The sequence below is a fragment of the Impatiens glandulifera genome, chromosome 6 (genome assembly GCF_907164915.1).
Source record: "Impatiens glandulifera chromosome 6, dImpGla2.1, whole genome shotgun sequence".
Taxonomy (NCBI): Eukaryota; Viridiplantae; Streptophyta; class Magnoliopsida; order Ericales; family Balsaminaceae; genus Impatiens; species Impatiens glandulifera.
Genome location: NC_061867.1, coordinates 50,571,470 through 50,584,776, shown reverse-complemented (window position 1 = coordinate 50,584,776; position 13,307 = coordinate 50,571,470). Strand labels below are relative to the sequence as shown.

The window sequence follows — 13,307 nt, the reverse complement described above, 5'->3', positions numbered from 1 at the left end:
TCTAATCTAACATAACCACAGTGCAAGCGATCAGGATTTAAAACCAAACAAACCAAAGAGATCTCCCGTCGAAGCCAGTCGAACCCCTTCTCCCAAATCGGGATTTGAAGACAAATCCACAGTGCAAGCGATTGACGACGACCTGGGCGACCTCGACTGGGCGACTGAGGCAAGCGAGCGAGCGACGGAATCCACAGTGCATGCAGAGAGCGAACGAGCGATGAAATCTGCATTTTGCTGTTACAGAGCTCGTAACTGTTACAGAGCTCGTGGACATGTACATCATTATACCAGAGGCTGCTCCGCCATCACTCGTTGCCGAAGGTAATTGATTATTTAGATTGTCTGTTTGTTTGTTGAAATAAATCTGCATTTTGCTTGAACTGATTCAAGGTAGAATGCGTTTATCTGTTAAGTATGATATTTTCATCTGTTGTCGAATTCATTCGGATATTCATTTATGATGTTAAAAACCTCCTTTAAATGTTATAGTTTGTATTGTTTTAACTATCACAACATCTGCCAGTTGAAGTTGAAGTTGAAGTTGAAGGACCACCATTTTGACAAGAAAATATGCAATCCAACATATCATTGAACGTATATTTCTATTATAGAAATGTTGTTTGTTGACAATTCCATTAACAATCTGAATTTTATGCTCTAGTCAGGTTTCTTAATTTTGAACTTTTTGTATTAGAAACTATGATTTTGTAGTTTCTGATTTTGGAAGTAATCTTTGTTGTTGGAACCCTGACTTTGTCCTTGATACCCTTGTTGCTGGAACTAATCTTTATATATGCTTGTTGCAATTTGTAGTTATGTCTTCGAGTAGTGCAACAAATAGCGCTAGCGAGGGTGGTCGGTTCAAAAACATTCTATGTAAGTGTGGTGTAAGAGCTGCTGTGAAGATATCGGAAAGTGATAAAAATAAAGGTAAGTTGTACTACAGTTGTGTATACAATAGTTGTTCATGGCTAGGATGGTGCACGTCCAAAGAATCTGCAATTCCTATGACCCTTAGATCGGATTCAAGAAACCAAGATGAACACTTTGTTGAAGGGCAACAGTTGAAGGTACTTAACTTGGAGAAAAAATTAGAGAGATTTAAGATCGTGAACATGTCATTGGAAGTCAATGTGAAAGCTAAGGAGAAAATGGTGACAACAATGAAGGAAATCACCATGGTTTTGATAGTTTGCAATGCATTTATAGTTCTATGTGTTTATTTCACAATGTAATCGACAATTAACTATTTAAGTGTTATGGTTTATGTCTAAGTGACCTAAGGATTGTATGTGACATTCTATTTCAGCAATTAATTATAAAAGATGGTCTGTTATGGTTTATGTCTAAGTGACCTAAGGATTGTTTGTGACATTCTATTTCAACAATTAATTATAAAGCATGGTTTGTTACTATTGAAATGAAAAGGAACTCCATCCACATCAGTCCTCTTTTCTTTTCTTTGGCAATTCAACCGGATCTTTCTCCTGCATTGATGACTCAATCCTGCTACTGATATCAGACCACTTGTCATCCTCCTCATCTAGATCTTCTTCTACATCTTCCTCCCCGAAGATGCAATCATCATTCTCACTATCAGTGACAGCCCCTTCTTCCAGCCCAACATCATCACTATCAGTTTCCTCACCACAATCATCATCATTCTCACTACCAGTTTCCTCACCAATAGACTCTTCTATCCTAACACCACCCTGCAGCCCAACAACATCTTCTAGCCCAACACCATCTTCCAGCCCAATATCCTCATCCAGTCTAACATCCACTTGCCCAACAGCCTCATCCAGCCCCACATTTGCATCATCCTGAACAGCATCACCATTAGTTTTTCATTGGCCTCAATGTCAACACATGAAATGTAACATATAAGAACCAACACTTCTTTCTCTACCAATATTTTCAGAAATTCTTCCCTCTCAGCAATGAATAGTACATCTAGTAGGTCATAGTCACTATCTATTTTCAACCCACTTACAGTTCTAAATCGAATAAGTGTTGAAGAACTTACTAATAATCGCTGATAAGCCCAATTGTGCAAATCTAGTAAGCTAACTTTATCTCCATCAACATCATATACCACCGTCTTTCGTTCTTTTCACTGCAACTCAATCGTAAACGTTTGGGTAAACTCTAAGAACTTAACTGGCTTGGGGGTAAAGCACGTCGTTATTTGTTCGATTTCGTCCATGTGTTCATTCGCTCGTCGCCTGCACCACTGTGGATTCCGTCGCTCGCCTCAGTCGCTCGTTCGCTTGCCTCAGTCGCCCAGGTCGTCGTCAATCGCTTGTACTGTGGATTCGTCTTTAAATCCCGATTTGGGAGAAGGGGTTCGACTGGCTTCGACAGGAGATCTCTTCGACTGTGGATTTAGGTTAGATTAGGTTTAGGTTAGGTTAGGTTTTAATTTAATTTAATTTGTTTTTAATTTAAAAAAGGGTAAGGGTAAAATGGTCATTATTTAACAGTCAAAAGGCTTTTGACTAACAGTTTTGGACGGTAGGAACTAACGGGTTCTATTATTTTGGTTCAGGGACGAAGTAGTCTAATATCCAAACCTTCCGGGACTATTCAGCATTTAACTCAAAATTATATAATTGACCGATCAAATAAATCAAATCTTCACTCTTAATTGTGATAATGATATTCACTTAATTATGAATGTATAAATAAATCTATATTTAGCTCAAACATGGAGCATTTATGATCACCAATAGGTATTGGTTTCACATGTTCCCTTGTCCCATATTAATTTGTTTAATACATTCTTTGCATTTATTTATAATTTTATCATTTTTATATATAACTTTTGTATATCAAAAGATTTTGTTATTTTTTGTTGTGCAAGTTATATTGGATTCACCTTTATATAATAGTTTATACTAATGACAACAAATACATTATGAATACGTTTGCATATCCGTTTCATTCAACTTCAAGATTTTTTTTTACTAAAACAGAAATCCTTTTGGAATACCACTCTACCATATTCTTTGGAAAAAAATGATAAAAATTATATAAATGATTTTTTAATATTATATATATTTAATATATTAAAAATTTATATTATTATAAAAAATAAATTTAAAACTCTTATAAAATATGAAATATAAATAAATATATTAGCAATGTTATATATATTTAATTATGTTTATCATTATTCCGAACAAAATCGGGATAAAATTGAGATGGAGTTGGGACACCAATACCATCCACCTCAACCCAGTCAAATACCGGTCAAACTAGAAAAAAAATCGATGATTCTAACAAGGCAATTCAAATAAAAAAAATGAAGGGAATATTAAAATTATCATCCTATTCCTAGCTTAACTCCACCATTTTTCACCAATCAGCTATGTATGTTTATTTAATATATTAGTAATAACGGTAAACTATTAAGATAACTTAAATATAAGTTAAATATAAAAGACTTATAAAAAAATCAAAAGTTCCTAAACCTTTAGTTGAACATTTAAGTATTTAATTTATTCGTAAATGTTGAATAAGAGCTTTATTTTATTTATTTTTAATTAAGTAGAATTATTATGACACGCACAACCATAATTAGGGTTACAAATCAGTCAAACTGTTCGTGAGTCGCTCGATCAAAACTCAACTTAAGTTTGACTATGACAGTTCGAGTCGGGTTCGAACTCATATAATACTCGCTCAATGGTTTGTCGAGTTTTTTCGAACATGATAATATTAAAATCTAAAATTTAAAATAAAATAATTTTTCTTCACAAATATTTAAAAATTTAATTTTTAATTCAAGTTTTTCGAGTTGAGTCGAGTTTGTAAGTAAATAATCAAGTCGAACTCAAGCTCAAACTAGTCATTACTCTCATTTCAACTCAAAACAATTTTAATTAAAATTAAACCCGTGACATTTTGGTCTCTTAAGTTATTATTGTCTAAATAAATTTTTTTTTTTTTTGTTGAGATTTAAATGTCTGTTATAAATAATATATTTTAATAAATACTCAAGTTAGAATAAAAATTGATTGCTATATGAATTTAGCAAATTGACTTGACACATTTACAAAAATAGTTTAATATTAAAAAAAATGGGCATTTAAAGGCCGGGCCATAAAAATTTGCATGGCCCAAAATGATCTGCCAATCCCGTACCTTATTTTGATTTCAACCCTTGATAGCCATAGGTTTAGATACGGGTCCCACCATCTGTACACGTGTCATCATCCCGTTTCTTCAAGCCATCAATCTGTCACGTGACTCTGCTTCTTCACTTCACGGGACCACTCTAACCAATTTTAGAGAGACACTGAAAAGTCAGTTTCAGTTTCTACAGTGAGAAACAAGAGAGAGAAAATGGAGGTTAAGAACTTTGAGATAGTATAATGGCGGTGAAGATGAAGGCAGGAGAAGCTTGCTTACATGTGACTGTGAATTCTTATATCGGCGGCTATGTTTAGTTCAAATTGTTGTAAGTTTCACGACGTATTCAGAGATTTGTTGCGGTTTTCATGAGCTATGTTTGATTGGAACGACGAAGAGGTAATTGAACGTCAATTCTCTGGTTTAATTCTGTTGTTTTTTATGCTTTCTTTATATATAGTAAAATATGTGCTCGCTCAGTCGAGTTCATCATTATTGTTGATGTAGAAAGGATGGATTTAAGTGAATCAGGTCAAATTTGATTATTAGTAGTTAGTTCTAGATTGGTTAAACAACCTGTTGTTAGCAAGAAGGAAAGTGTTTCTTAATTAGGTTTGTTATATATACAGAATAATCCAGATTTACTTTGTTATCTCTGTTTTCATGAAATTCAATTGAGTGGATTCATTTCTCATGGATAGATAATGTCACTTCTCAAATGAATGAGTGGTGTGAAATTTCAATTTTTACATTTTTTTTGGGTTGAAAATGGATTTAAGATGCCTTTATGAGATAAATATGTCAAAACTTCGCAGATAAACTAACAAAAACTAACACGATCCCTCTGTGCTAGGTATCTCCATTTCAATTTAAAGTGTTTTTAGTGACAATCGAATATGAAACATTTAGTTTCTTAGACAATACTTTTTTCACTTGAGTTGGTATGGAATTTCCTCTTTTAGTTGAAAATGAATTCAAGAGGCCTTTATGAGAGAGAGATCAAAACTTTACAAATCCTTTATTCTCTTGATGAAGGATAGGAAGTCACAAGTGAGAATCGAACACGAGATCTTTAGTCTCTTAGATGAATGATAGGAAGTTACATTTTAAATAAAAAATGTGATTATACCCCCATAATTTAAAAAAATAAATAAATATAATTAACTGTTTTTATCTAATTATTAAAAAAATAATAAAACTTACATTTATTTACTCGTTTTATCCAAAATTTTATTTTTATTTATTTAAGCTTATCATAATTTTTTTTCAAGCCTACTCTACCTCTGAATCCTGGGTTGTCCCTGAATTTAACTTTTAACTTAAGGTGTTCATAGTGGGAATTGAACATGAGACCTTTAGTCTCTTAGACAATACTCTTTTCACCTGAGCTATCCTAGGTATAAAGAAATCTCAAAACTGGATTATTAGACTTTTGGTATAGACATTATTTGTATTATTAAAACTCAATTAATAAGAACTTAAAATTTCAAAAAGAATATTACCCTATATGATTCCTTCTTATGCAGAACTGAAGCCCATGGCTACTTGAAATCATAGAAGCTCTCTGAATTTATAATTCATAACCTAGTTCATCCAATTAACTCGTCATAACTTTCATGTTCAAATTAGTTTTTCTTTTTCAATGTTACAAATATAGTATGGTGTGAGGCTGACTAGAGTGATGCCCAAATTGTACCTTATCTCAAGGAAGGAGAACAGAGTCATAGAGGTTTTTCTGGAGAAAGCATCAAGAAGGAATGGGATAAGGAAGATGGAAAGTCTTCAGCTAGCCATAGTGTACCTACTTGCAAAATAGCCCCACAGCATGCAGTGCATCGAAGAAATTGTGCCACACGACATAGCATGGACCTCTGGCCTGATTTGTCATTGTCAGATGTTTCCAGAACTGATCAAGGTTCCTTTGGCACTGAAATATCTAATAATTTGACTGAAATCACCGAGTTGGACTCCTCGAAAGGTGACGAGCTTGTCAATTTGTTTGGCATCTTGCAATTGGTTCCTCCTCCTAATTACATGCATCTTCAACAGATGTGACACCTCAAGTAAATAATGGCTCGGAAGCATTTCAGAATCAAGATGATGATAGGGTACCGGGTGATTTTCTTGACTATGGTTGGGCTAACATTGGAAGCTTCGAGGATCTTGATAGAATTTTCAGGTAAAAGCCAGCTCAATATTCTTGTATTCATATTTCTGCAAATCTACATGAATTGACTGTTTTAACTAGCACATCTCCTTAATTAGTAGCTGAGATGCAAAAAGAAAAGGTAACTGACTTGGTTATATAGATTAGAGTTTAAGGCTATGAAATCAAAATATTGTTTATGCAAAAATGATATTTTTGAGATTATTAAGGTTAAATTACTATAATATTTTTTTGTTTTTAAATTTTATACAAAGTAAAGTAAGAAGAGTATTTTAGTTGATAAATTAAGTGATTTGGTAAGAGAATTTTGTTTGTTTGTTTAAGAAAACCCAAATAACCCAAGATGAAACAAGCTCAAATTTTATTCTTTATGCAAATATTTAGTTTTAATATTTATCTGTAAATGTCTCAATTCACTTTCAAGCAAGTAGGTTCCTCTATCTAGTGTCTTACTTTATGTTTTTTGGTACACATATTCTTAATTTAAGTTTAAGAAGTTAGCACAATGTTCACAATCATGTCCCCCATTTCTATTTAAAACGTTTTTTTAGTAGGAATCGTTCCTAAAAGATAAAAGATAAAATGCCCACACGCTATCATCCTATCTATTGATTAATTGACAGTATTGATCACCTCCTAAACTCGCCCCCTTTAGAAAGAAGTTAAAAATAGTTTGTCTTTTTTCTGGTAAGTTAGTAATAAGGAAACTTGTTCTGGTAAATTTTTCTTAATGTGTATATATATATCCCTTCAGACATACTAAGCTTTCAATTACTGGTGTAAGGATTTGCGGGTCAGGGTCCTCTGTGATCAAAATTCCCTGTGCCGCCTTCTCACAGGGAGGGTTTAAAATTGTAATTTTTTTTAATTATTACAACCGGGGGATTTTGGTCACTGAGGACCCTGGCTCCACTTGGATCTTTTGTCTTTACTCTTCTAGTCTTCTACATAATTTTCCTTGTACTATTTATGGTGTGCATCTGACACAATATCCTCACAAGTGATATTTTGCAGCAATGAGGATTCAATACATGGAAATACAAGTCTTAGTAATGATAATGAGTTGTGGTCTTGCAAAAATGTTACTACAAGTCCTGAAAAATCCTTTCCCTCTTCTTTGGACTCTCTATGTCCAGATCTAGGAGCATTCAGGAGCTCATCTAACCAATCTGAGGTAAAGAAACACGTCTTTAACTCGTTGTTTGACAACACAACTCAATAAATAATCTAAATATTAAGTGTTTATTTGAAGTTCATTTGATAACTGTTATTTGAAATAATTTCATTATTTAGATTCAAAGTAAATAGAGTAAAAGTTTAAGTTAAAAAGTCTAACTTAATTCAATAACTTAACTCTGGTAATCTAGTAAAAGTTTAAGCTAAACATCGAGTTATTCTCACAGGTTTTGGTGACGGAGTTTCGAAAAAGTTCTAGAAGCAGGAGAAAAAGTGTGGAAAGAACTGAGAGAAAGAATGGTCAGGATTACCAATCTAAATGGACAGATTATGGAAACCAATTTCACCAATTAGACAGGCAACTTGTACCATCAATTCTGTCTCAGCAAACACATCTTCCAATATCAAACCCCTCACAATATCACCCCTTTGCTTACCCATTGATAAACCCATATCAAAACCAATATGCAAGTATGCCAGTTGTTCCACATATTTGTCTCCAGGAGGATGACAAAAAAATGATTTCTTCTTATGAAACTTCTCCAACTGACTTGAATCCTTTTAAGATCACAATTTCAGATGCTAATGCTCAGCCTCTGACAATGACACCCCAAGAAAAGATTCAGAAATTGAGGCGAAGACAGCAAATGCAAGCTTTGCTTGCTATTCAGAAGCAGCAACAACAATACACTCATCAGGTCTCTCTTCTTCACACAAACTTCTAAAAATATCAATGTGGCCCAGTGGAAAAAGTCGATCTAAGATACCAAAAAAGGTCACGGGTTTATTCAATAGTAAACTTGTTTGATGTGGGTTATTTGAAATTAATCTCAAATAATTCTCATCAAATAACAATCTAATCAAGATCCATAAAAATATCTCTATACCAAATGTAAAAAGAAAAACTACACAACACAAATCACACTATAATGTACCTTTTTTTTTCTGAACAGGATGATTCTGATGTTCTATCTGTAGCAGCTGAAGTTTGTTGTTCAATGGAGGGTACAATATTGCATGGGATTCAAGATATAATTGACAAGGTTAATATACATTTTTCCTAACAATCAATCTTCTATGTCTTTAGTTATATGTTCTTAATGGTGAAACCTTTTTATCGCGGGATCTTGCAGTTGGATGTGAATATAAGATTGAGTATTCGAGACAGTTTATTCAGATTGGCACAGAGTGCACAAAAGAGACTAAGTGCTAATGATAAAAGCGGTTCTAATGGAAGCATAAGAGCAGATTCTCTCAGAAATAAAGACATCATAAGCACACATAACAGGTACCAATATTGTTTGTTTTTATATTTTTGGAAAAAAAATTAAAACCGTCAACAGCAGGATTCGAACCTGCGCAGGCAAAGCCCAACAGATTTCGAGTCTGTCTCCTTAACCACTCGGACATGTTGACTCTTGTTTATATTTCATTTTCATATGTTAAAATCAAAAATATTCACTGTACTTCTATTTTCTTTTTTTAAACAAATACTTTTTTTTATTAAATATTAATCGTTTTAATATTTTCACCAATAATTCTAACTTTTCATAACTTATACCAACAAAATTATTTAAATAAGGGTTGTTTAAATATCCTTAATTTCAACAAGATCACAACAAGGCCTTTGTTCGAAATTGTTTAAATAATTTAATATATTTCATTCCTCTTTTGTCCATCAAATCACTCAATTTAATAAGTAAAATATATGTTATTTTAATTTTATTTTTTTTATCATTATATATTAATACTTATTTTTACTTTAAAAAAAAAGTAATAATTCTTAAATGCTCAAAATTATAACACATCATTACTTTTTAATTAATCAAATTATTTAAGAAATTTGATTCCCTAAGAGCCGGACTAGAGGAAGGAGTCTATTTATATATATATATATATATATTTTTTTTAAATGTAAAATTGGAGATTCTAGTAGTCATGTGGCTAAGAAAATATCTCTTTTTTTTTTAATTGTCAGCATATTTGAAAAGTTTTATTTTCTCACTGTTAAAAAAAAGGTTAAAATTGAGAGTGGTTTTCTCATTTGGTATAAGATCTTTTGTTTCATGTATTATGATTCATATTATAATGCGATTTTTTTTTTGCTTCATTTGGTATGCATTATGTTTTAAATCATGATTAAGATTATAAATGTAAAATTTGAGATTATGAATAAGTCATGTGGCTACAATCATCTCTTTTCTTTTTGTAATTGTCAAGCATATTTGAAAAGTTTTATTTTCTCGCCAACAAAAAATTGTTTTTTTCATTTGGTATAAGATTCTTATTTCATGTATTATGATTCAAACTGACATTTTTATATCATTATTCATGTTAAAATGTTAGTTCTTACTTTATTTGGTATGCATTATGTTTAATATTAAGTTTTTTCAAATAAACCATATGTTTGGTGAAATTTGAGCATGATATCTATCATGTCCAAAGTTCTTTGACTAAAAACTTGTCTTTGGATAGTCTTATGTTGACAAAGCTACCATACAAACATTTTGCAGTTTCAGTGAAGTTCTTGAGACAGAAACAGAGACAAACCCTATTGATCGAGCTGTGGCTCAACTGCTCTTTCACAAGCCTTTAGAATCAGCATCGTCATCATCTGGAAAGCATCCACATTCGCCAGAATCACCTGGTTCAGCGATTCTTCCACATGAAAAGAAAAAGAAATGTTCAAATGTTTATGCCAATGGGATCTCATATAGAAAATTCTAAGAACAAATAAAGGTTTTCACACTCTTTTGGTTCAAGAAATTCTCGTGTTTATCGTTGTTAGTCGGAAGATGAGAATCGTCTCGATTCATTGGATAATGCATGATTCCGATGAACTCGGTTATCATATATAAGGCTATATTTGATTATCTTGAGCTGGATTATTTTTTTTGTTTTTTAGGGATGGATTATAATTTAATTATTATGTTTTGAGAATTTATTAAATTTGTAATTTGTGTGTTGTTGTCAACCTAAAAAAAATAAAAGGTCCAATTGATATTTGAGACTCGAACTTGAGTTCTTTTCATAAATTGGGCTATTTGAATAGTGTCATATGAGTGTGGCTCTAACTATTATATCTCGAAAAATTACTCAATCACAAATGTGTCCAAATGGTAGACTGAACACAAAGTTATATTGTTTCAAAGTTCTATAAAAATAAATCTATCTCTATTTGATTTCTTTCAAATATATTCTTAGTTCATACAATTTTTTAGTCACTCAAACCATTTTTTATCAAATTAGAAGACGTAAATTAAAAATTATTACATTTAAAAAATAATACGTCCAAAACATATATAAATATCACTTCATTTACAAAAGTGTCAAATTAATTAAAAAAACAAAAATGATATGTTATAAAAAGAAAACACAAGTTTTTGTCCATTTAAAATGAAAAATAATTCAAAATATAAAATATTGATAATTCGAGTTTTATATGACACAATACAAAATTTAATGCATTTCGAGTAAAAATAAATGATCCAAATTAATCCTTTATCGCAATAAAAAAAAAGTGTGTTAATTTTTTAAATGGTAACACATGCATTTGTATAGTTGTGGGTTTAACCGGATTTAATTTTATTATAAAAAATAGAATAAATCTCTAATGATTTTTTAGAGAATTTTAAACAAATAATAGTACAAAAGTGTAAAGTTTACAAAAACAAAGGATATTATTTCAATCAAAATGTCATTAATATATGATAATCTAAAATTTAAAGTACAAAAATTCTTTAAAAAATAATTAATTTTCTTAGATAATATAGTGTTAAATAATATAAATAGTATGTAATCGCACAAAGTGTATTAATATAGTTTTTTTAGAGTGTTAAAAATCTTTTTCTTGAAAATTGTTTAGTTTTTTTAAATAATAAAGTAAATAATTTTATTGGAAAATAATAAATAATTTTGTTAATGATAAATTAGATTAGCATAAATTCTACTAGAGTTCAATTTATCCATTAAACTTACACTTGAATTAGAAAAGTATATTAAAATACCTTTAGATTATCTATAGATAATGACAATAATTATCTAAAGATAATTGATCATTATCTTTTTAAGTGAATTTTCACTTTTTAAAAAGTTTAAATAGTGGAATAGGTAACAAAATAATAATAGATTAACATGATTTAATTCACAATCTTTCTATTAATTACTCATCCTATATGCTACATAACCAAATACCTATGACGACGATATATCGCATCCTTATAGTACTCGTATCGGATAATGAACCTTCGATCGAGCCATTTTGGTTCGAAGGTATCAAACCTAATTGTTTGATTTATAATGTTCATCCTATCTACATTTCTTCCTTATCAAAGTTCATAATTTCACCCATATTAACCATTCCTACAATCCTTTATAAACCCATTAGAGCAAATTTGAAGGTCCATGGTCAATAATCAAGATCATTGTGTGGTACGATTTTGTAAAATTTGATTTTTCGCATTTTATAGTCTAATTAAATGTTCTTGTTTTTTTTAAGGTACACATGTGAAAAATGAATTCATTTATGTTTCCTCCTATATGTGTATGATAAAGAGTTGTAGGAATGGCTAATTTTGATGAAATTGTTGATTTTGTTAGAGGGAAAAATAGATAGAATTGTAATTTTTATTGTATTTTGGTTTTGAGACAAATGAAATATAACAAAGTAGATATATTTTCTTACATAAGCTAATTCAATTCCTTTTGATTTTAGTATAAGTTATTTATTTTAATAAAGATGTCAGATGATCTATGATTGGGATAATAATTTCAATTTGATCTGTACTTAGGAATATACGAACCAAATTCATGATAAAAAAAATTCATGGTTTGAAGAGTATTTTATTTTTTTAATCTGTTTGTTATGAATATTTGAATGTGATTTTATAGTTGGATGAGATAGGAATATTTAAAAGTATTTTTTAATGTTTAGATACTAGGTAAATACGTTTAATAGGGTGTTTAACTAAAATTATTATATAAAAAGTGTAAAAATTTCAGGTTCAACTGAAAATGCTCTTATTTAAAGGATGGTTATACTAGCTAAATTAATGAAAAAAAACTTTTTTTCATTACAATTTAGAAGGCACACTACTTATTTTTTAGGTCATTGCTATCTCTTAAGAAATAAAATATTTTTGAATGTAAAGATTAATTTTAGTATAACATTAATTTTAAATAGTTTCTTATATCTTAATATTTATTTTATAATTAACCCATTAAAATAAGTAAGAAAGCTAAAACAATTATTGAGATAGAACATAAATAAATTTATTAAGAAAGAAGTTGTTAATACTCAGCTCGGTTCAATCTATAGTCGGTGGTATCCCATAGACCAATATAACTTCTAATAAATATAATTGTCCCTCGTTCGATAATCTCATTGCTTTGGTTTGTTATAAACAAACAAGTCATTCTTTAAAATCTGGAATTAATCTTATTTGTTTTAAATTAAGCAAATTTTTACTAAAGAAAATTTTACGAATTTATAATTAATTTTGATTTTATTATTTTATATGATTTTACATTTAATTAAAAGTAAATTTAAATTTATAAATAAATTAATATAACTAATTTTATAAATATACTTTTGTTTAAGTATATATATTTTTTAATTTTTATTTTTAATTGTTAAAAACTAGTATTATCAAACCTCCATAATTTTCATTTAAATTTAAATTAAATTTAAAACGTTTTAAGGGAAAATCAAACCCGTGATCTTTAATTTTTCAACTTAAGCGTCCTTACGCAAATAAGTCAATATATCATTTCTAGGTTAAATGAAATTCATAGGTACAAGAAGAAACCCCATCAAATAAAGATTTTA

General features: G+C 30.1%; 1 protein-coding gene and 1 non-coding gene across 2 annotated transcripts; one reads left to right on the top strand and one right to left on the bottom strand.

Annotated features, from left to right (window-relative positions):
* Nucleotides 1-4,332: 4,332 nt before the first annotated feature.
* On the top strand, nt 4,333-10,484 carry LOC124942191 (protein LNK2). The gene is made up of 8 exons (XM_047482649.1): nt 4,333-4,536; nt 5,845-6,115; nt 6,187-6,316; nt 7,319-7,478; nt 7,708-8,178; nt 8,434-8,523; nt 8,614-8,768; nt 9,994-10,484. The coding sequence occupies exons 1-8, from the start codon at nt 4,513-4,515 to the stop codon at nt 10,205-10,207; spliced, it is 1,515 nt and encodes a 504-aa protein (XP_047338605.1). The 5' UTR covers nt 4,333-4,512; the 3' UTR covers nt 10,208-10,484.
* On the bottom strand, nt 8,815-8,896 carry TRNAS-CGA. The gene has a single exon. It is a non-coding gene; the product is annotated as a tRNA-Ser (tRNA).
* Nucleotides 10,485-13,307: the final 2,823 nt, after the last annotated feature.